Source organism: Emydura macquarii, unplaced genomic scaffold (assembly GCF_026122565.2).
Source record: "Emydura macquarii macquarii isolate MOO-44397 ecotype Brisbane River unplaced genomic scaffold, CSIRO-AGI_Emac_v2 contig_1229, whole genome shotgun sequence".
In the NCBI taxonomy this organism is placed as follows: domain Eukaryota; kingdom Metazoa; phylum Chordata; order Testudines; family Chelidae; genus Emydura; species Emydura macquarii.
In genome coordinates, this window is record NW_027131366.1 from 658,892 (window position 1) to 680,323 (window position 21,432).

The window sequence follows — 21,432 nt, forward strand, 5'->3', positions numbered from 1 at the left end:
TGGGTTGACCAGCACAGAGAATATCAGTCAACTGGGCAATAACATGTAACTATTCTTTCTGATAACAGAAGGATAAAACTATGGGTGGAGATTACTAGAGAATTTTATCATGCTTCAAACATACACCAGTAATGGAGAGCTAAGTTAAATAACTTTTAAAAGGCAATGCAAGGGGAATGCAGTGAGTTATGCTCCATTATGTGAGGTATTTAAACTAGGCTAGACAGAGCACTAGGAAATGGATTGTAAGGAACAATCCTGCATTGGCCAGAGGTGGATGGTCTATGTGTGGAGGACTTAGTGGGTCTCTTCTATCAGTGTAGTGCAGTGTTTCTCAATTGGTGTTCCGCGGAACCCTGAGGTTCCGCAGGAACACTGTTAGGGTTCTGAGAGCAGCTGTTCTCCGCGCCGCCGAGAGCAGCTGTTCTCCGCGCCGCCGAGAGCAGCTGTTCTCCGCGCCACCGAAAAAGGGAAGATGTCTCGGATTTTCCAGCAGAGGGTATCTAGTGTAAGTGTAATTTAAGTGAGAAATGCTGACCTTTGCTTATTTCGACATTTGAAGACTGCTAAGAGTTTGGGGGTTCCGCAATTATTTATGGAGTTCAAAAGGGTTCCGTGGCCAAATTTAATTGAGAAACACTGGTGTAGTGTATGATTTTATTAAACCAACCACCAGAGCAGCCAATGAAGACAATGAATATTTCAAAAAAACAAAACACTTATGGGTAGCAGATGGAAAGAGACTGTAAAAAAATAACCTCACTACCTTAAACAGCCAGTGTCAACTACGATACTTACAACTAACAACGCCCCTTCTCTTCCTGCCATAGCACCCTACATGCAAACATCATACACTTCTCAGACCTACCTGCTTCAAACCTCATCTTCCAATCTTTGCTGTTAAAATTGCTGTTTATGATTGTCCAGAAAATATCAGCTCCATGAGGAAGCGACAGAGCATGTAGAAGGAGTGGGACAGCCAATGAAGAAAGCTGAGAGAAATCAGACTTCACTACTCTCCATAAACTAGAAGGACCAACAAAAGCAAATCCGATCAGAGAATCTGTTTTTTACGTCATAGAACATCCTTCATGATAAATGTCCATATTATGTTGCTGGGGGAGTTTGCTTCATAAGAAAAGGTACATTTGTGAGTTACACCTGGCACTCATATTAAATGTTGCTGTATCTGGAAAACCCATATTCTCCTGCATCTATATTCATTTTAATTTAATTTTGTTAGGGGAGGTTCTAGCAGTTTTTGGAAACTGTCTATCATAGACATTCAACAGTATAACTGAGACAGAAGTGTATTACGCCACATGAAAGCCATACATGTGACTCGTAAAACAACTAGTGTGTGGAATGTAGGTAGGATGACTAGATGTCCTGATTTTGGGGGCTTTTTCTTACATAGGCACCTATTACCCCCCCATCTCCATCCCGATTTTTCACATTTGCTATCTGGTCATCCTAAACGTAGGAATGGCTATGCCTGATCAGATCAAAGGTCTATCTCATCTGGTGTCCTCTCTCCAACAGTGATGCCTTTGCACATGCTTTGCCCTTTGATTTTACAGTAGCCAAATGACATATATCTCAGCTAATATTAAGAGGTGGTGTGGAATTTTCCAACAATATTTTTATTCCGACAGAAAATGGTGTTCCTGCAAAATCTTGTCCTTGGTAAAAACTTTAATTTTACCAAAACATTTTTGATTTTGTATTGGGAAAATCTAAATGAAACATTTCATTTCTGATTGGGTGTTCCTAAATCAGAACTTTTTTTGTTCTTTTGAACTGGGCAGCTGCAGTGCCTCATGGAAGCTGTAGTTCAGGTGCATCATGCCTCCTTTTTCTCTTATGGGCTGGACTCCCCAGCCAGACTTTATCTCCCATGGGGCGCCTCATTCTCCCCTCCAACGGATCCCATTTTAGTGCATCACAGGAAATGTAGTCTGTCACGGTCCATAGAAGAGAATGGGGGGATGAAGCATCCACATTACAACCCCCGTGAGGCACTGCAGCAGCTCAGGCAGACACAGTTCAATGTCGAACTGAACCTAAACATTTCAACATTTCATTCCATTAAAAATTTCAATATTTCAATTTTTTGGGAGGGACATAAAACCATAACAACAGCCATACTGGGTCAGACCAATGGTCCATCTAACCCAGTATTCTGTCTTCAGACAGTGGTCAATGCCAGATGCTTCAGAGGGAATGAACAGAACAGGCAGTTAGCAAGTGATCCACGCCCTGTCATCCAGTCCCACCTTCAGAGGTTTAGGGACACCCAGATCATGGGTTTGCATCCCTGCCCATCCTGGATAATAGCCACTGATGAACCTATTCTCCACTAACTCATTTAATTCTTTTTTTAACCCGGTTATACTTTTGGCCTTTACAACATTTCCTGGCAACAAGTTCCACAGGTTGACTGTGTGTTGTGTGAAGAAGTAGTTCAGTATCTCAGTTTAAAATGTGCTGCCTATTAATTTCATTGGGTGAACCCTGGTTCTTGTGTTACATGAAGGGGTCAATAACATTTCCTTATTCATGTTTTCCATATCATTTATGATTTTATAGACCTCTGTCATATCCCCATTTAGTCATTTCTTTTTCTAAGCTGAATAGTCCCAGTCTTTTTATCTCTGCTTATATGGAAGCTGTTCAATATCCTGAATCATTTTTGTTGCCTTTCTCTGTACCTTTTCCAATTTTAATATATCTTTTTTGACATAGGGTGGGGGCGACCTGCATGTAGTATCAAAGGTGTGGGCATACCATAGATTTATATAGTGATGTTATGATATTTTCTGTCTTATTATCTATCCCTTTCCTAATGGTTCCTAACATTCTGTTAGCTTTATTGAATGCCACTGCACACTGAGCAGATGTTTTCAGAGAACTATCCATGATGACTCCAAAATCTCTTCCTTGAGTAGTTTCAGCTAAATTAGACTTCATCACTTTGTATGTATAGACAAAAACAAAATGTCAAAATACCAGAATTTCCTGATTTTCTATCAGTTCTAGTAAATGTCTGCTATAAACACCGCTATATACACTCTTGAGAACAGAGATGCTGTGCAACTCTTCTTTTAAAAACCCAGGAAATCTCTGAAGAGTTTACAATCTAAGACTAATCTGCACATTCTTATTCACACAAGTTGTCCCATCAAAGCTGATTGAACTGCTGGTGCTAGTAAAGGGTTTGCACAATTGGGCCTCAGAGCAATAAGACTTGACATAAGGAGAAACAATAATGGACAAAAGCGAAGGGACATCAGAAAGGAATTAAATTTATACAATGCCAATTTCTTAGTAAATGGTATGACAAGTCTGTTGTTCACATGGCCAAATTCACTGCAAATAAACTACAGCAAGCATTTCAGCCCATAGCACTCAAAACAAAACTTATTATGATTTTAAAATAAAATTCATATGCTGAACCGCTTTTCCTTCAACTAGTTGTTGTCCACAAATCCGTTTCATGGACAATATATGACCATTCCTGGAACCATAATTGCAAATTTGCACTTTAAGTAGGGAGGCAGAGTGGTCTATCAGATGGAGCACTGGAGTGGGAGTCAGGATATGTGGGTTCTGTTCTCAACTGTGTGACTGACCTGCTGTGTGAGCTTGGACAAGTCACTTCACTTTTCTGTGCCTCTATTTCCCTTCCCACCCTTTGCCTGTCTTGTCTATTTAAACTGTAGGATCTTTGAAGTAGCACTGCTTCTCACTGTATGTTTGTACAGTGCCTAGCACAATGGATCTCTGATTCTGATTGGAATTTAGAAGTGCTACTGTAATATAAATAAAAATGACAATTCCTGGGTTAAAAACATACCTTGCAATCAGCATGTGATCTTGAATGTAAGCTAAGAATTGTGGATGGTCCTTTCTTGCAATATACAAACATTCCCCATGAAGACAAAGGATCTTCAGACAGTTCAGCATGTTAAAAAGAATGTCTGGCTCTTCAAATCTAGCCATTTCCTGTGCAAGCAATTCATGTAATTAATGCTACTCTCAAAGTATTGATGTTATTAAATCAAATATATAAACTTAAAAAAGAATCAGCTGTACCTGCAATATAGTGTATATGAGCTTCAAGGTAACTGGAAGTTGCTGGTAACAGAATTTTCTTTCAGTGTCATTTTTTATTGTTGCTAGAATCAAGTTACATGAGAATTATTAATATATCATCTCTTTTGCTGGTTGGGAATAAAACTAGAAAATAAACCAAGGGAAGGTGAGATCACTGCAAAGGGCAAATGCATTCCAGCTGTATTTCCACTGCAGTCAGTAGAATTATATCAGGAATTAATTTGACCCTTAACATTTTTCTTTATTATGTGATATAAGAAATGAGTTTTTTAAATGATTTTTTCTTGGTCCAACAATTTTGTTATATAAGTGTATAGGAGGAATGCAACTTTCCCAAAGAATGAACAAATTTTAAAAGTTTTAAATACCTGAAAAATTATCAATTCTGTGCTGTTGGACTTGCAAGACTATTTCAAATCTTTGTATTTTTTGTAATGAATAAAGCCATACCAATGCTTCATTTAACACCCAGTTCAAACATTCCCCTAATTTACCAGCATTTTCTGTTGTCTCTGTATGATTTCCTGGGTTTTCTCCATGTTTTCTTGCAGATTTATCTTCCTCTTCCCCTTCAGTTCCTATAATAAACTCGGGTCTGGTATACAGAAGACTATCCTCAAGGTTGTCTGTGGGCTCCTATAAGAACATAATAATGATTATACCTAGCTCTTATATAGCACTTCTCATCAGTAGATCTCAAAGCACTTTACAAAGGAGGTCAGTATCATCATCCTCATTTTCCAGATGGGGAAACTGAGGAGTTAAATTCATTCTTGATGTACAGACTTGAATAAATTAGGCCAAATCCTGCTCTTTAAGTTAAATCCTGCATACATAAAGAGGGTCCAAACTGAGCATGAATGGACAGTATGTATGTACATTTGGGTGTGGTAATGATAGCATTCCCAAAACTGTGCATTCAAGTGATTTGCATCCAAAATTACGCATGCACAAATTGAGACTGGATTGAAGCCCCTAGTTGAAACAGGGCTATAAGTGACCTTACGTAACAAAACTGTGTGTATGCTATACTTATAACTTAATTACTTCTTTATTTGTTTAATTATGATGGCCCCAGTTCATCAAAGCACATAAGCATATGCATAACTTTAAGAACATGCGTAAGTCCCATTGAAGTGCTTTGCTGAATTGGGGCTTTTTACACCACCAGTTGATCTTGTAGTTTAATGGTTGATTCCAGGATCTGAATACGAACGGACATGAGTTAATGAAAACAGCCTTCAGTAAAGCTATCTTATGTTTATAGAGAATCTTGATAATCCAAATGGAATCCTAAACACTTAACACTTGGATGGGCATCACTTCAGCCACTATTGACATACAGCAACTGCTTAATATCACACCACAGCACTACACCAAACAAGAGTTTTGAATTGAAAGTGAAGAAGAATTCAAAATGAAATTTCAGCAGGAATTTGTGTATATATAATAGAGTAATTCAGTGTGGAATTTGTTCAGGACACTGCAGTTAGCACTCCAACTCTCATAAAATGTCACGAAGAATCTTTAATGATCACAAGTGGTCAGGAACTTTGGTTAAGATATTCAAAAGTGACTAGTGATGTTGGGTGCCCAACTTGACACACCATAGAGGGATCTGACTTTCTAAATATCAGACCCCTTTAAGGTCTGGGCACTTCAAAACTGAATCACCCACAATCACGAGTCACTTGAAAATCTTGGCCCTTTTTTTCAACTAGTTATATAAACAACTTTGAAGATGACAAGCACTAAGCAGCATCCTTTTTCCTCTGAAAGACATCACCTCCAACAGCAGAGCCCTGCCAGCACCAGGCTGAGACACTGGTTCAATGCTAATACAGAAGGAAAAGTGCCACCTTTTATATCAATAGCATTACTACCTAGTGTGCCTTGAAGGTCTCCCATCCAAGTTTATAAGATCTGACAAGTCAATGGGAATTTTGCTCTAGAATTCCTCTGCGCACAAAATCAATGCAGTTCACGTCTTTATGTCAAGCTAATTAAAAACAGGAGTTTGGGGGAACTCTCATAATTTGTCATTTAATTACACAAGCCATTTGTTTCACTACTTACCACTAGCCTGATTTCTTCTTTTGGAGCTAGTCTCTCCAGCAGCTCACAAGCCAGCTGGTAACAGAGAATGCTAGACTGACACAGGTTACATTCAACTACTTTTTCATCTTTCTGACAGGTGTGAGAGCCACCCCAAGGTGCCTGAAACACATTGTTTATGATGGAAATTATGTCCTTAGAGAGGCTGTTTTCTAAACCCAAGGTGATGCCATCATCTTGAAGTTCCATCTGAAAATCAGTGATAGAATGGTAAGGAATTAACATTTGATTAATGATCAATGCTCTGCCTATTCCACTTATTCTCACATTGTTGCCACTAATATTAAATTTACTATTGAGAGAAGAGTATGAGATATAATATGGTTTACAGTTTCAAAAGTGGCCACTGATTTTGGGTGCCCAACTTTAGACACTAAGGGTATGTCTTCATTGACGGTGGCAAATTCACCACCGTCAGATTGATCTATCTGGATCGACTGAGTGTCAGTGAAGACCCACTCAATCAATCTTGAAGTCGACACATTAAAACCACCCCCTCAAATGGTGTAGCACTGCATCAACAGTAATGCATTTCCTGTCAGCGCAGCACAGTGAAGATGTCATGTAGAAGAGGAGTTACAAAGTCAATGGGTGTTACACAAGCTACTCTGTGTAGCTTGCATAATTCCCGTCAACTGCCGCTGAATTTCCAGATAAGTGTAGACCTGGCCTTAGAGCACTTGTCCTAGTTGAGGACAAGACAGTTGGTAGTTTTCAAATGCGTTAGCAGCTAGGCTCCCCCAATCTTTAGCTTGACTTGCTAAGTCATGTGAAAACCACAAACCACCTTCACTAGGATTTTATCTCATGTTAATTAACTCAAGTTAAGCACACACCTTTTTCCTAATGAAGATGCTTTTTATGGGGTTTTTAACACACAAGTTTGCAATTAGTTCAGTCACGTCAATAAAAAAAATAGTTAAACTGGTACAAATCTATATGTGGACACATTTATTTTAGTTGAAGAGTGGTTTAATTGGTTTTGTTCATTTCTGTTCTTCAGGTCTTGTCTATGTACAGAAGTGTCTACACTTAACGCACTGCAGCTGCCCTGCTGCAGCACTTCAGTATAGACACTCACTATAGCAATGGGAGGGATTCCTTTGTTAATCCACCTCCCCAAGAGGCAAAAGTAAGGTCAAGGAAGAATTCGTCCGTCAACCTAGCTCAGTCTACCCAGGGGTTAGCTTGACTTAACTATGTCGCTCAGGACTGGTTTTTTCACACCCCTGAGCGACATAGCTAGGTAAAACTAACTTTTTCGTGTAGACCTGGCCTAAAATCAGTTTATAAAGTGACTTAGTTAAATCAATCCAATGTCTATGTGAACACTCTTATTCTGGTTTAATGTGGCTTATGTTGATTTAGCCTAATCATTTCAACAACTTGCCCACAAGGAGTTTAACCAAATTAGTTTAAAATCGCACCTTCAGTTAAATCAATGCAACTCAGCATATAGACAGCTGTAAACTGATTTCTAGAAAGAAGTCCCAATAAAATGACCAGCCTGGTTACCTGTTTAGAACCATGTATTTTTCATGTCTTTTGACTTTTATGTTAGTCTAAACATGGGAATAGTTCATCTCCTTTCAGGTCATTCAGAAAAACATAGGTGGGTTTCAAATATTGTGAAGTGTATTTTTGTATCAGTTTAACACAGAAACTCTTTATCTGCTGATACCTGCTTCAGGATGAGATCAAACATCAGTATGAAGCAATTCAAATTCATTTCATCATCATCACAGTCAAAGTCTATAGTCCTCCCTCCAGGGTGTCCAAAATTCTTGAAAGGGCTGCGGAAAGGACTGCGCATGGGGCTGCGAAATGGGCTCTGGAAAGGACTTGGGAAAGGACTCAGCATATTGTGCTGAACCCTGCGTCCCGGGTCAGAGGCAACACTCACCTGAAAAAACAAAAGATGGATACACGCAAGTCAACTTTAAGCACTTGGGCATTGGCTAGAACAATACTAAAGGAAATAGGTGAAACTGCTTTACTGTTCTCTGTTACAGCTGTCTCTTGTACATTTTCAACTGGTTCTTAATGCCACCAAATGTTAAAATATATTATAAATACAATGGACCAAATTCTGCACCGATGTACATGTTGGTGTAAGTAAGACAACTGAGATCAAATTAATGCTTCCACTGATTTCAGGGAAGTTATTACACCAGAGAGGAATTTGGCTTCCTAATATAAACTGACCAGAAAATGGACACAGGTTTCACTGATCTGACATTCTATGTTAGGGCAAAAGGAATCTAACCCCACAAATGCTCTGAAAGGGGTGTAGCAGCTGATTAAAAAAGAGGGTATATCAAGAAAATAGTGTCAACTAAGGCGATCCCTAGATGTGTCAGATAGCTGAAAAGCAACTAGCAAGAGGGCATAAAATAAAACAACACAGACACCAACCCCATAATAGGCACCCCACAACACACAGTGTCACAGGAAAGTCTGCTGTCAGACCACACATTTGTCTACTTTTTAGGCCAACTATTGTCTGAAATACAGTAGTCAAATGATGTGTTTCTTCTGTGTGGTGTTCTACAGTGGTCCTGGACTGGCTGTGTTTTCCTGTATGAGTCTGCTGTCTGCAGTGCCAATATTACAATAGATGAGGATCTCTCCACAACCCAGGGATTCTTTCAGTTGCCCACTCTGGGCAGCTTTTAGCCCCTCTGCACCATTAGTGGAGCTGAGAATCTGGTCTTCTGAGTTTAAGCTGCCGGACTGTGCTGTGTGTTGTGTCATTTAGCAGTGTTCCTGTTTGCCTCTATGAGTCAGGCTCCTAGCGTGATAATCACATTGTTCTCTCCTGAATATTCACTATGCCTGTAGGCACCGACTTATCTACTTTTGCTCCCCAGAATCCAAATTTGAAATTTTAATGCCTCGACAGATTTTAACACGTGGCTTTAGTTTACATCCTTTTTTGCACCTCTACTGAAGAATTTGGCCCAACATATGTGCACTAAAATGCGAAGGAGACATTCCACACCTCACCTGCAGTACAGCAAACATTCACTTCTTTTATAAGCATTGCATGTCAAGCAACTGCAGAATCTCCCATTGTTTTTCTGTAACTCAACTAAAAATAACTTGAATAGTGGCAAAAATGTACAGATAAGGAAGTGAGTTAAAAGGTGAAACATCAGAGGATAAACTCTAAAGTTTTGAATCACAAAGAGCAGAATTCATGAGGCTGATGAAAGCAAAAGGACATGCTTCCGATGATCATTATTAATTAAACATGCTTGTGTTTCTGTTATACAGGAAACAGTGCAGTGTTTCAGAATGAAATACTAACAGATATTTTCAGAATTCATGCACAGGTTCCAATAAATATATTGGCTTTATTTTTCACATGTTCTCTGTTTAAGATGAGTGAATTCATTTTGGAAGCCAGTGTGAGACAGAGGAATCCATTTCAAATGGAGGAGCTGTGAGAGAATCATTCAGTCAAATGCCTGATCTACTGCTGCTGATCACGTGAGTTAAATATTGGCCAGTTTGGGTTAGTGCTGCTGCAAACTGGTTCATTTGATTTGTACAGCAGACAGCCTAGAGATTCAGATTCTACGGTGTCTGCTGACATATTACCAGCACATAACACTTTAAGGACTAGAGGAGAGAAATTGAGACAGGATGGGATTTAACTGCAATGACTGAATATGTGTCTGCCTCCATAAAGGCTCCCTCAAAAAGCCTTTAAGCAGGCTTGCCTATTGGACAAGGTGTTAGCTCTTAGCAATAAGTGAAAGGAAGCTGTTTCCCTCTTCTTCCATCAGAGGTAAATGGTGGATAGTGTAAAAGCAAGCTAAGTGAAATACAAGGAAAAATGGAGGGACAAGGAAACTAATTCTGCTCTGTCATCACTACCAGTAAGTGCCTGGGCCCTACCAAACATGTGCAACAAGAATATGAAAGCTCACCCTAGATGACCAGATGTCCATAAAATATTGCTGATTGATGGTAGTGGACAGAAGATACAGAGAATGAAAATTGTTGGAAAAGTTAACACAAAATAAATACTAATGCTTAACTATTATACAGATGCCATGCAGCAACTGAAACAGTTCACTCAGAAAGAGATTTCACAATTACATTCTAGGTACAACATATCTACCAAATTATTAATTTATATATTAAAATTGATCAAATGGGAGGCTGGCATTAACTCAAGCTGTGTTGATTTTTATCACTCTCAAAATCTGTACTTTATTTCCAATCAAGTGCTTGAGTAAGTGGCAGTACATTTTTATATCTTCATATGAAAATTAAAAGGGAAACTGTTTTAAGGAGAAAAAGAAAAAAACAAAACAAGATGAAAAATAATACCCTTCGAGCGCCAAGATTCCCTGCCAGTTCACTGACTCTTGATTTTCTTTGATTTGCTAACTCTTTGACAGAATTAACTCCATCGGAAAACATACTGATCAGTAGCTGAAGAGGAACCACAATATCTAACTCAGATAACACCTGAAGAAAGATAAAAATTTAAAATCATGAGTTTTCAGCTCAGACCAAAAATACTAACTACCTTTATAACACTTTAACCACATGGACCCCACTTCACCAAGGTCCATAAGCGTAACGTCAAACACAAGTAGTTTGACTGAAGTCAATGGGACTACCCATGCCTAAAGTTAGGCACATGCCTAAGGACCTGGTTCAATCAAAGCCAAGCAGAGCTGTCTGAGTACGACAAAGAGCACTTTCCAATATGCTTGCAACTGAAACCAGACAACTCTCTTTGCTCGTATTTGAGGCCCCTTTTACTCACAAACGTTCCAATGTGAGGGTTTTTTTCCACAAGATGTTTGTGTGAAGCAAAAATGACACAAGTACTAGTATGAATACTATTCACTAGGTGATACCACTAGTACTATTTGTTATTTGTATTGCAGTAGTGTTCCAAAGGGTCCAATCAGAATAATACCTGTGGCCATTCTGAAAAGCTCTTTTAATTATTCCTCAGTAGATTCATCAAACAATTTCAAACATTGGTGAACAGACAAGGGACTCTTCCTGTTCTTAGGGGACCCATCACATGTTGCAAATCACCAAGAGGGAAGTCTCACAGTGGCCACTTCATGAACAAACCATAGCCAAAAATGTGCTTGCTCAAACTAGTCATCGAACAGTTGCTAATAAGCAAATCTGCAAAAGTCACAATCTGTTAGTGGAAAATTTGCCAACAGATAAAACTGATACAGACATCAACTAAATTGTTCTCTGCAAATAGGTCACCTAGCATTCACTGCAAATAACTCTCATTGGGCCAGAAGTGATAATGATGGAGGTGTTGTCACAAAGGGCCAACTATTGTAAAATGCACAGGGCCTTAAGTAGAGCTGCACCCTACAGGATGAATCTCTGAGGGACAATCTTCCCAGTAGCTACTTAGTATGCAGGGGAAGCACACATGGTTGCAGTCTACACCTTCACTGCAGCTGGCCAGCTTCAGGGGTTGGTACACAGGAGCAATGGAATCAAGGCAACAAGTGGCTTTGATAGGCCAAAGGGAATCCAATCCAGCTCTTCACAACAAAGGACCCTTAAAAAATTTTGCTTGAGCATTCCAGAAGTCATTCTGCAGTCTAAAAAGTAAATTATGTGCAGACCCTAGAGTACAGCTGGGGAAGAGGCAGGAGCACTGGGCCTATCCTCAAGATACAACCTACAGCCAAAAGGAAAATGAGCTACTAGCTTCCACCAAAAGACCAGACCTATCATCTGAGATGGGAGAGTTTCATCTAGCTTCCCTTGTAGGCATTGAACTACCTACCTGCTTGCACTGGGGGTAAGCGAAGAGGAGAAAGACTTCCTGACCCTTAAAAAAGGTTTGATTCAGAGATGGGTGAAGATTCAAGATAGTTCTTTTATGTCTGAATCAGTTCACCCATTTCTAATTATATCCCCAATAAGCTGCTTCAGTATGACCTATCCATAATAGTCACTTACATGCAGCCAGAGCAAAGCTTGCTCCTGCACAGAGGAAGGATATCCTGTGAATCGACAACTAATGAAGCCAAACATCTCCTCCATGGAAAAAGGGAGTGGGCAAAGCTCAATATCAAACATTTTGCTGCAAAGAAGAAGAACAAAAATATATAACCAGTGGTTTGCTATTATGTGCAGTACATAGTAGACCATACGTGGACATTTTATAGAATACCAGTCACAGCAAAATATGACTAGCACCTCGCTAGCATATCACTTGCATGTTCATTTGGCATCATACAAGGGGTGTCACCTGTAAGCATCATGCTGACCCCTGGGAGTCATTCCTGAGTTTGGTGGGCCTGTCATGCATCATAACAATGCAAATTAAACGTAAAAGAGTGTTCAGCCAGACTATACAGAAGGACTGAAGAGATTAGTGAACAAAAATATTTTCATCTGTGAGTGGTGACTTTTTCTACCTTCACCCCCACCCCCACAATGCATTTCATACTAGAGACAGCTGCTAAGGATAGACTGTAAGTTTAATTAAAAGGCAGTGTGTAGCTGCACAGTCCCAGGAATGCACAAAACAGGGAATTGTGATTCTGAGAGCACACACTCTGGCTTCCCCTTTGCTCCAGAGGGGAAGTAATTTGCTAGCCCAGTAGCAGACTACTCCACTTCTGTGCCATCCCAGCTGTGCCAGCTATCACGAGCCAGGGCTTTGTCCATTCCCCACTCCTGCACACCCACTCCGGGCCCATCTGTGTGGAGTAGCACTTCCCTGGAGGCTGCTCTCTCCACTGTGCTGGGACTCACAGGGCATGCTGTCTGCTCAGGGCATAGGTCAATCTAGCCCTATGTTTGAATCATGATACAGATCCACTGATACAGTGAAACTTTCCCAAAGTTTGGGAAATTTTGGATCAAATGTTCCAGTTCAGGTCCAACTTTAATTTATTAATGATGCAGCTGCATGTAGTTATATTGCATATGAACAAAGCAGTTCTGAATGGCAATTTTATTCAACATCACCAATTTTTTGTGCTAAAACCCTTGTTGAATAATATACTCACCAGTGTAATGGCTCAGGTACATGTTTACTTACCTTAGTACTTCCCTGAACTCTTTCAGTTGATTATCAGGCACTTCTGTTCTAATGGCTTCCAGCCATTCTGGCATAATACATTCCCACACAGGTTGGTTTATTACATTGTATGGAATCAGGCACAAGATTCGATTCAGACCTTCCTTTAATTGTGTCACAGTGCTACAGGATTTGTCCCAGTATCCACCAACCTGAGGGCATTTCCAGAAATAGTGTTTATTAACTGCTATTATAATTCTTGCATTTGTTATTTGTATAGCATCATATATTTGCATGGCACCTTACAGACATTAAATCATGGTGAATGATCAATAGGATAGTTCAGTGCAGATTTCAGATTCTGCAATGGGGACTGCATATTTTTTTCATATGATCCAGGGGCAACCGAGTGCAGCTGAAGATTTAAATGTAGTTCTCTCTGCCTGGCCCAATGACAACTTAAGCTTATTTATCCATAGTAGAGAAGTCAGTGGGCCAGAGAGAGAGAGAGAATGACTCTGTAGTCCAATGAGTAGGGCAGCCATCTCAAAGGTGGAAGACACCAGGTCCAGTCCACCTGCTTTAGTCACTCTTTCATGATTTATCCACAGTGAAACAGCATCAACAGGAAAAAGGGAGAGAGCCCCACATGAGAATATCCCATATCTCAGTGGATAGGGCACTCTTCTGAGAGGAAATCCTGTTCCCCCTCTGGCAGAGATGGGGGAATTGAACCTGGGTCTCCCACATCACAAGTATGTGCGCTAACCGCTAAGCTAAAAGTTCTAACGTAGGCAGTTGTACCACCTCCACCTACAATGGCAGAAGTGCCTAATTCCAGGAGTGTTCTCAGCTGAGAATTGCAAGCAGAGCTAGGTGCCTATCTCTGAGAGTAGGATGTGGCTTACAATACACCTGTCTCGTTGGCATCTCCTATTGGCTAGCTGGCTTCCTGCCTAACATGCCAGATTTTGCTTTGTTTCATTCTAAGGCACCTGTCTCTCGATATTCATTGTATAGAAGTTTAGGTGCCTAACTCAGGCATCGTGCATCACAATGATTTTCTAGGTGCCTAAAAGTTAGGTACTATGACACTCAACATAACCATGCCTAACTTCTTTTGTTCATCCAGTCTTCAGTGTTTTGGTTTGGAGCAGAGTTCCCTTGCTGGGCCTTTAATGTTGAAAAACTTGTACTTTTTTGTTTTTAAAAATGTTTCTTTTATTGATGGATGGTGCTTAGTGATAGGAGCCAATAATTACATGATCCACAGAGACTAATGATCCTAACTGAGCACATCACAAGTCTGCTATTCCTCTCTAATGGCTCTGCGAATGCCTTATACCTTTGATTTAGCTACTGGAAAATTCAACCAACAAGCTATTTCAGTTAATTTATCAAAGCTAATATCATGGTTGTATGTGTTTATGTTTGATTCAGCCCTTGCATTTCTGGCAAGTTGCTAATGTAACCATAAGTGTTACAAAGGGGCTAAATCTTAATGGGACATGGATCCAATACAAACAAAGGATCTCCACCATACACGTTCATTACAACTCTGTGGTTCAGGTTACATCTCTCCTTTTTGGCTCTCAATCAAGTCCCTACACCGCCCCCTTATGCCAAGACCACCCATCCCTGTCTTCTCCATCTCTGAGACTGACGTTTCTTCACCTCTCTTCTCTTCTACAGCTCCGAAGGCCAGAACACGACACCCACCCAACATCCATGGATCCACCCTTAATCTACCCCAATACCTTGCAACAGAGTAAGCCTTTATGCCCATTCCTAGGTCAACCACTAGATTAGAGGAAGCCGGAATAATACTACAAATACATGTTTAAAATGAGAAATCCATGAGGTGCCACTTCTTCATTCAAATTACAAGTAAATGTATGAGATAGGTGGCACTGATGAGTGGAAAAATAAATCCTAAACATGGAGATCCAACTCTTACAAACCAAAATGAAAACCAAAAGCACCTACTACTTTTGTGTTTGTTCTCAATTTTACACGGCATTAGTCATCGTCTACCCTCAGTTACACCCATGTGCCTCCACTGACTTAATTCATGGCAACAAGTGAATTTGGTTGCACAGGCACAGCAAGCCTTTGGGAAAGAGGACTCTTAAGGGATGGATTGGTGTTTGGTAGCACAGAGTCTGAACCAGTTGCTGAGGAACAAGCTTGAAATTCATGGTAGCATAGTGGAAATGAGAACCTCTTGAAATTGTGGAGGAATGTTAATACCTATAACATCCTTCTCCTTCTAGCTGCACAGTACTGTAAATTCTATTATAAATTATTGATATTTTCCCATTATAGTAAGACTAAAAAGATTAAAAATAGGAAAATCTATGGACCAAATTCTGCCATCCGTTCAATCAATGGGAACTGTGGCCCAGATCATCAAAATTATTTAGGGTCCTAACTTCCATTGCGATCAGTGGGAGTGTGATGAGGTGTACTCCCCATGCTAGCACTGCAAGATCCGAATTGGGCCAAATGGGCCCAATCAGCCAATTAGGCTGCAATCTGAGAGAATTAAGCATGGGAAGAAAGTCCTAATTAGGAGTTCACACGTGTGGGAACAGACGGGGAGGGGGTGTTATATAAAGACAGGAAATTGGAAGCAGAGGGGGTGGCAGGAAGTTAGTCTGCAGTCACTCCCTGGGAGAAGGAAGTTAAGAGGCTGGCAAACCCAGAAGAATGGGGAGGGCCAGGAGATAAGGAAGAGGCACAGGTAAAAGTGGCAAGGTGCAGGAAGGAACCACACCTGGATTGCTGTTTAGAGAATCCCTGAGCTGGAACCCGGAGAACAGGGTGAGATGGGGTTCCCTTACCAGCCACTGAGGGAGTGGCATATGGGGGAGTGAATGAGAGGACTTTCTGAGACTGCTGGTGAGCAGGGACTTTGGTACACAACTGTGTAAGTGGGAAACATTGAGGGACCTGGCTGAAGGCAGCAGCAGTGCCTGGGGCAAGAGAAGGGCTGTGGACCAAGAGCGAGAGACAGAGGGATGGAATGCAACCACAGGAAGGGCTGTTGGCCGTGCTGAGCTAATTCCCACAACAGCCAAGAGGAGGCACCCTCCTGCAGTGAATGGAGCACCCCATCACATGGAGTTAGGTGCCTAAATCCCCTTGTGTCTCTGGGCCTATATGCCTTAATCTGAGAGCAGAATTTTCTCCTTAAAGTTTCTAAATATAACACAGTAAGACTTCAAGCGGTATCACTTTTATAGGAACCTCCAGATAAAGTACAGAAAAATATTCTTACCCTGGCAAATTCCATTGGTTTGGGAAGTAGGCACATAACCATGACATCAAATCGAACGTCACAAACTGTCTTTAACCACTTGGTGACAAACTGAGGTTTGAGTTTTTCCACCAGGCTACCAACTTCATCATCCATCATATAAGCTGTGGAATGAAACCACTGGAAGACCATACTAACCAGACGAGCTAAGCTCTCGGTGGGAGTATTTTCACTAGGAGTACAAAGGCTCACCTGGAAGACAGCAAAAATAAACCTCATTTTCAGTTATCCCAAGAGACTATGAAAACTGCTGGTGTGGCAGGGACTGTATCATTTTCTATAAGATCCTGCAGCTTCTCTGAGATTCCACTGTGCGTACTGATAATGGAGTCATTCACTTCTCAGTACTTGTATGAACACAGCTCAGGTGGGTACTAACTGAAAAGCATTATCACCTGATGGTCTCTTTGTAATGAATTGCTGATCTCTGTCCAGTTCCCAATGGACAAGTGTTCATTTCATGAAAAAGCATCAACTGTGGAAAGTGGGGTAACAGGCACCACCCCTGTCAGTCTCTGCAGAGGGCTAGGATTGCACATGCATTCAATAAAGTCATTGATTTTCACTCTCTACCATATAGAGATGTTCCCTCAAGGTCAGGGATGAGGCACGTTGGCAGAACAGGGCAGGGAAGCTTGTACTGCTGTTGGCCCTATACTACACCTCCTGTGAACATAAAGCAGTCTGTAGAGAAAACTGTTTTAAGCACCACCGATGGACACAACACTGTAGAAAACAAGATTGGAATCTCTGCCCCAAAGCACTTATACTCTAAGCTTAGAGAAGAATAACATGAGATAACAGATACAAGGAGATACTAGGAAGGCGAAGACAGTAAGATCACATGGTCATTTGCGTCAGTAGTGCAAACATCTTCAGAGTCAGGAGACCTGATTCTCAAACCTGCCAACATTTGTAAACAGAAAGCTGTAGATTCTAGTTTAAATATATTTGCATAAATGTCTTTGTCCACCCACATCATACCCTAACACCAAACCCCAGGGCTCCAGCTCCCACTCCCCTTTCCTCATCCTTCTGGAAGGGACCTTGTAAATGGGTACTGGCCCTTTAAGGAGGTAGTCACGCCATTCCATGTGTCCAGGGAAGCAAATGAAGTAGTTACTGGAGGAGAGGAAGAGAGTGTCGGGGAGCAGTTAGTGTTGGGGACAGGGATAGTACAGGGCTATCCTAGACCAGTGCTCCTTTAAGGTTCTCCGACTAGGAGCCTTGCAGAGTGACTGGGGCAAGGCTGCCTGTTGCCCCAGCCAGCACAGACAGGGGCTTGGTGTTATTAGACCCACATGGGGGAGGTCAAGAGAGCGATTAGTTGACTGGCCAGGTGACTCAAAAGGAGGCTCCAAACCCGGTCAAAGGGACAGGCTGATGCCACATAGCTGCAATGGGGGAAGAACTCAGCTGGGGGACAGCCCCAGGAAGGAGAGCAGTGAAATCCCTGAACCGGAGGAGAGAGTCGACAGGCCAGGGAACCCAGGACTGGCAACACAGTCCCAAAGAGGACTGTGGGACCCTAAACCTGAGGGGTGAGCAGAAAGGGGTCATTTGGGGAGCTGAATGCTAGTTAATAAGTTACACCCCAGAAGAGGGGGAATATAGTTGCGAAGATCTTGCTGTGACTAGATTATTCTGGGAATTCAGTGGGAAACTGATGCAGGGTGCCTGCAGGGCCATCCACATCATGTGGGGGTGCCCTGGACAGCATCTGAATATAGACCTCAGTACCTGGCCCTTCTCTCCTGGCTGCAGGGGATGTCCTGCTGCCCCGCAATCTCTAGACCTTGGGAGGCTGCCAAGGGAGATCACTACCTCCCCCAATTCAGAGAGAGAGAGAGCAATGCAGGATCAGTCTTCAGGGGCAGCTAGATATTCCTTCTACCCTCACCCAGCATGTCCCAGCCCTGCTTACACACTGGGCCCTGTCAGTTCCCACCCTGCAGGCTTGGGGCACCTCTGCTTCTTGGGCAGGGCTCCCCTACCCACCCGAGGGAGAAATCTCCCGCCTGCAAACCCCTGTGGGCACTACTCCCAGGCCAGCAGGGCTCAGCCTGTGAGCAGAGCAAGGCGGATGAAGGACTCTGTCCTGTCCCTGCCCTCTGTCCCTGCTGATCAATCCCTACATGCTCTCTCTGGTTTGGCTGGGGGACAGTGACCCCTCTTGATGGCCCTCCGAAGACTAGAGATTGGAAGGGGCAGCTGGGCACCCCTTATAGCCAGGAGGGTAGGACAGCCCATCAGGGTCCCTCCCAGAAGACTCTGAAGAAAGAAAGGGAGCTGGGCCCCCAGGGTTTGGTATTAGCAACTGGAAGTCAAATACATGGTGGGGATCAGGTGGAGGACCACAGTAACATGGGGGGAGGGGTCAGTAATACATGGTGGATCGGGGGTAAATGGCGAGGATGGGGGTAGTAGAAGAATACTGGCATGTGGTTAGAAATACATGGGATATAAGGCATATGGGGAGCTGCAGACCTGTCACGAGGGAGCTGCATCTCTGCATGCTCAGAAATCAAAGGCCTGAGTGATCCAGCAGAGCTCAGCCCTTTTGTTTACCCAGCTGGGAGACAGGGGACAGACCTTAGTCTGATACACAGGCTGATGGAATGAGCTGTCCAATTACCTATGCTGTCCAATTAATCTGGGTTCTCCTTCCCAGATTGGGAAAGGACAGCCAATTAGAGGGGATTTCCCCTCAGCCTATCAAGGCTGTAGTTTATCAATGTCCTTGAAGAACTGGGTTTTGAGAAGGGACTCAGTGGTACAGAAGGTGGAGGCATGATGGCCCAAGTCTTGAATGGGGACCAGACATACAGGGCTGCATGAAAAAAAGGCACAGAGGCAGATGTGGGAGGAGGGCATGCTGGGGGTAATCAGACATGTGGCTGGGGCCAAGTGAAAAGGGCCAGGAGGGATTAAAGAAGACAAAAGCAGAGAGTCCTTGGGCAACATACTCAGATGGCTATCCAGAGCCACCACCCGTGCTGCCTCCAGCTACATGGCTATTTTTAGTGCACTAGCTGCAGCAGAGCTTGCATGTGTCTGTCTACCCACACTGGGAAGTATACTTTAAGTGGTTATAGCCGCTAATACAAACCTTTGCATCTGTTTTAGTCCCTTTGAATTTGTACCTCATAAGTTTCATTCTGAACTGCAGGTTTTAATCAAACCAAAATTCAAAGTGACACTCAATCAAAATCTGTTTCACCTGGTTTCAGATTAAAAGAATCTTTAAAGTGCAAATCCCCCATGACTTAGATCCAGATAATCCCCAAAAGCCTAGTGTATCAGCACAGATTCAAGCAAACATGAACCATCACAAACGACTAACATGGGCTGAATTTCAAATTTGTAATAAACAAAACTCTAAAGTGGATGAGTTTAAATGTGGACTGAGAGGGTTTGTTGCAAACATTCACAGAGCTTTACTTGGCAGAAGCAGAGAGGAGACTGGAAAGCTTCTTTTCAAGACTGCAATAGATTTAAAAGTGAGTGGGGATGGTGAAGAAGAAAGACAATTATTTTGGGAAACGTGAAGTGGCAAGACATCAAGCAATGGAGAAGTAATGAAAAACAAATGAAAATCAAATGATATATAAAATTATACATATTCTGTGATTCCCCACTCTGGTGCACACAGAAGTGCTCCTGTTATGTTTGTCACTAAAACTATTATTGAATTTCTGGAAACTAAATTTAAGGAAGAACCTTCTTACACAGAGAGAAGAGAATGTGAACAGTTGTGGGAGCACTTTAATAATCACTCTGTGTCTGATACAGAAGAAATGGGCAGACTGTTAAAAGCAGAAAGAGTGAAAACAGATTTGTATTAACAAGACAAACTCCTCGTTATCCAGTAATGCAAATCATGAGAAAAGAAATAACGAACCTAAAGTATTTCCTTATTATAAAGATATCAAATCTGTGGTGTGGCATTCTTCAGAATGAAAGGAGCAATAATATCAAAGAAACATATGTTGTCTGGGATGTGTTAGCAGAAACACAAAAGTTCCCAAAGAGAGTGGAAAGCAATAGAGACTGAGCTCTTATAAACTTGTTATACACATTGGAAAAAAATAATGGTTACCTTTGCCTTTACCAAAAAAACTGTGTAAAACATATCAGTGTAGAATAATTACAAAGATATGGTATGTAACATCATATAAAGGCACACTTGTCCAATGATTACAGCAAGAAACAGAATCTGGGAATCTGAATTCTTCTCCCAGCTCTGCCTCTTATTTGCCGTGTGGCCTTAGAGCTTGCCTGTATTATATAAATGGCACCGATTTAACTAGATCAGTCCTGTCCCTGTAAATTACTGAATTCAGCTAAATGAATGTATGTGTGATGTCAGTGATATGACAGGAAGCCATGCAGAAAGCGGGAACATGGAAAGGGAGAAACAGTAAGGAACTCTTACCAAGAACCAGATTCCAAACTGGCTCAAGAGGCGTTGGTCATGCTTGTCATCATCTTTGTTATCAAAGTCAGCGTTGTCCAAGGAATGATGGGAAGAGGAGAGGCCCATCTGCCGCCTGCGGTTGAGTTCATACTCCCTTTGCTCAGCATGAAACTCTGCTTCTTTCAGCAAGCTGCAAAACAAAGTGAATGTGACCAGCGATTCAGCTTCCTGCACTGGAAGTAGGTAGCTGGTCAATGACTATTACAGGTTAAAGCATTAGATTTCATTCATCTCCTTGTGCACAGTGTTCTTGAAGGGTAAAAAATATAATGAAATAAGATAAAGTCCCAGTTTTTAAGGCCAAATTCTGCCACTCAGACCTATGTGCACAAGTCCCTGGGCTGGATTCTCATCTTTGTTACACCAGCA

General features: G+C 41.8%; 1 protein-coding gene across 2 annotated transcripts in view; it reads right to left on the reverse strand.

Annotated features, from left to right (window-relative positions):
- Positions 1–21,432, reverse strand: part of UNC79 (unc-79 homolog, NALCN channel complex subunit) — a 139,361-nt gene that overhangs the window by 82,108 nt on the left and 35,821 nt on the right. For both annotated transcript variants that reach the window (XM_067547041.1, XM_067547040.1), the window contains exons 13-23: positions 21,022–21,193; positions 16,548–16,778; positions 13,289–13,479; positions 12,199–12,322; positions 10,573–10,713; positions 7,913–8,134; positions 6,193–6,420; positions 4,611–4,752; positions 4,096–4,178; positions 3,857–4,005; positions 869–1,026 (exon numbers count right to left, since the gene is read on the reverse strand). In XM_067547041.1, the coding sequence (XP_067403142.1) occupies positions 869–1,026; positions 3,857–4,005; positions 4,096–4,178; positions 4,611–4,752; positions 6,193–6,420; positions 7,913–8,134; positions 10,573–10,713; positions 12,199–12,322; positions 13,289–13,479; positions 16,548–16,778; positions 21,022–21,193 (1,841 nt within the window). The remainder of the gene's footprint in view (positions 1–868; positions 1,027–3,856; positions 4,006–4,095; positions 4,179–4,610; positions 4,753–6,192; positions 6,421–7,912; positions 8,135–10,572; positions 10,714–12,198; positions 12,323–13,288; positions 13,480–16,547; positions 16,779–21,021; positions 21,194–21,432) is intronic.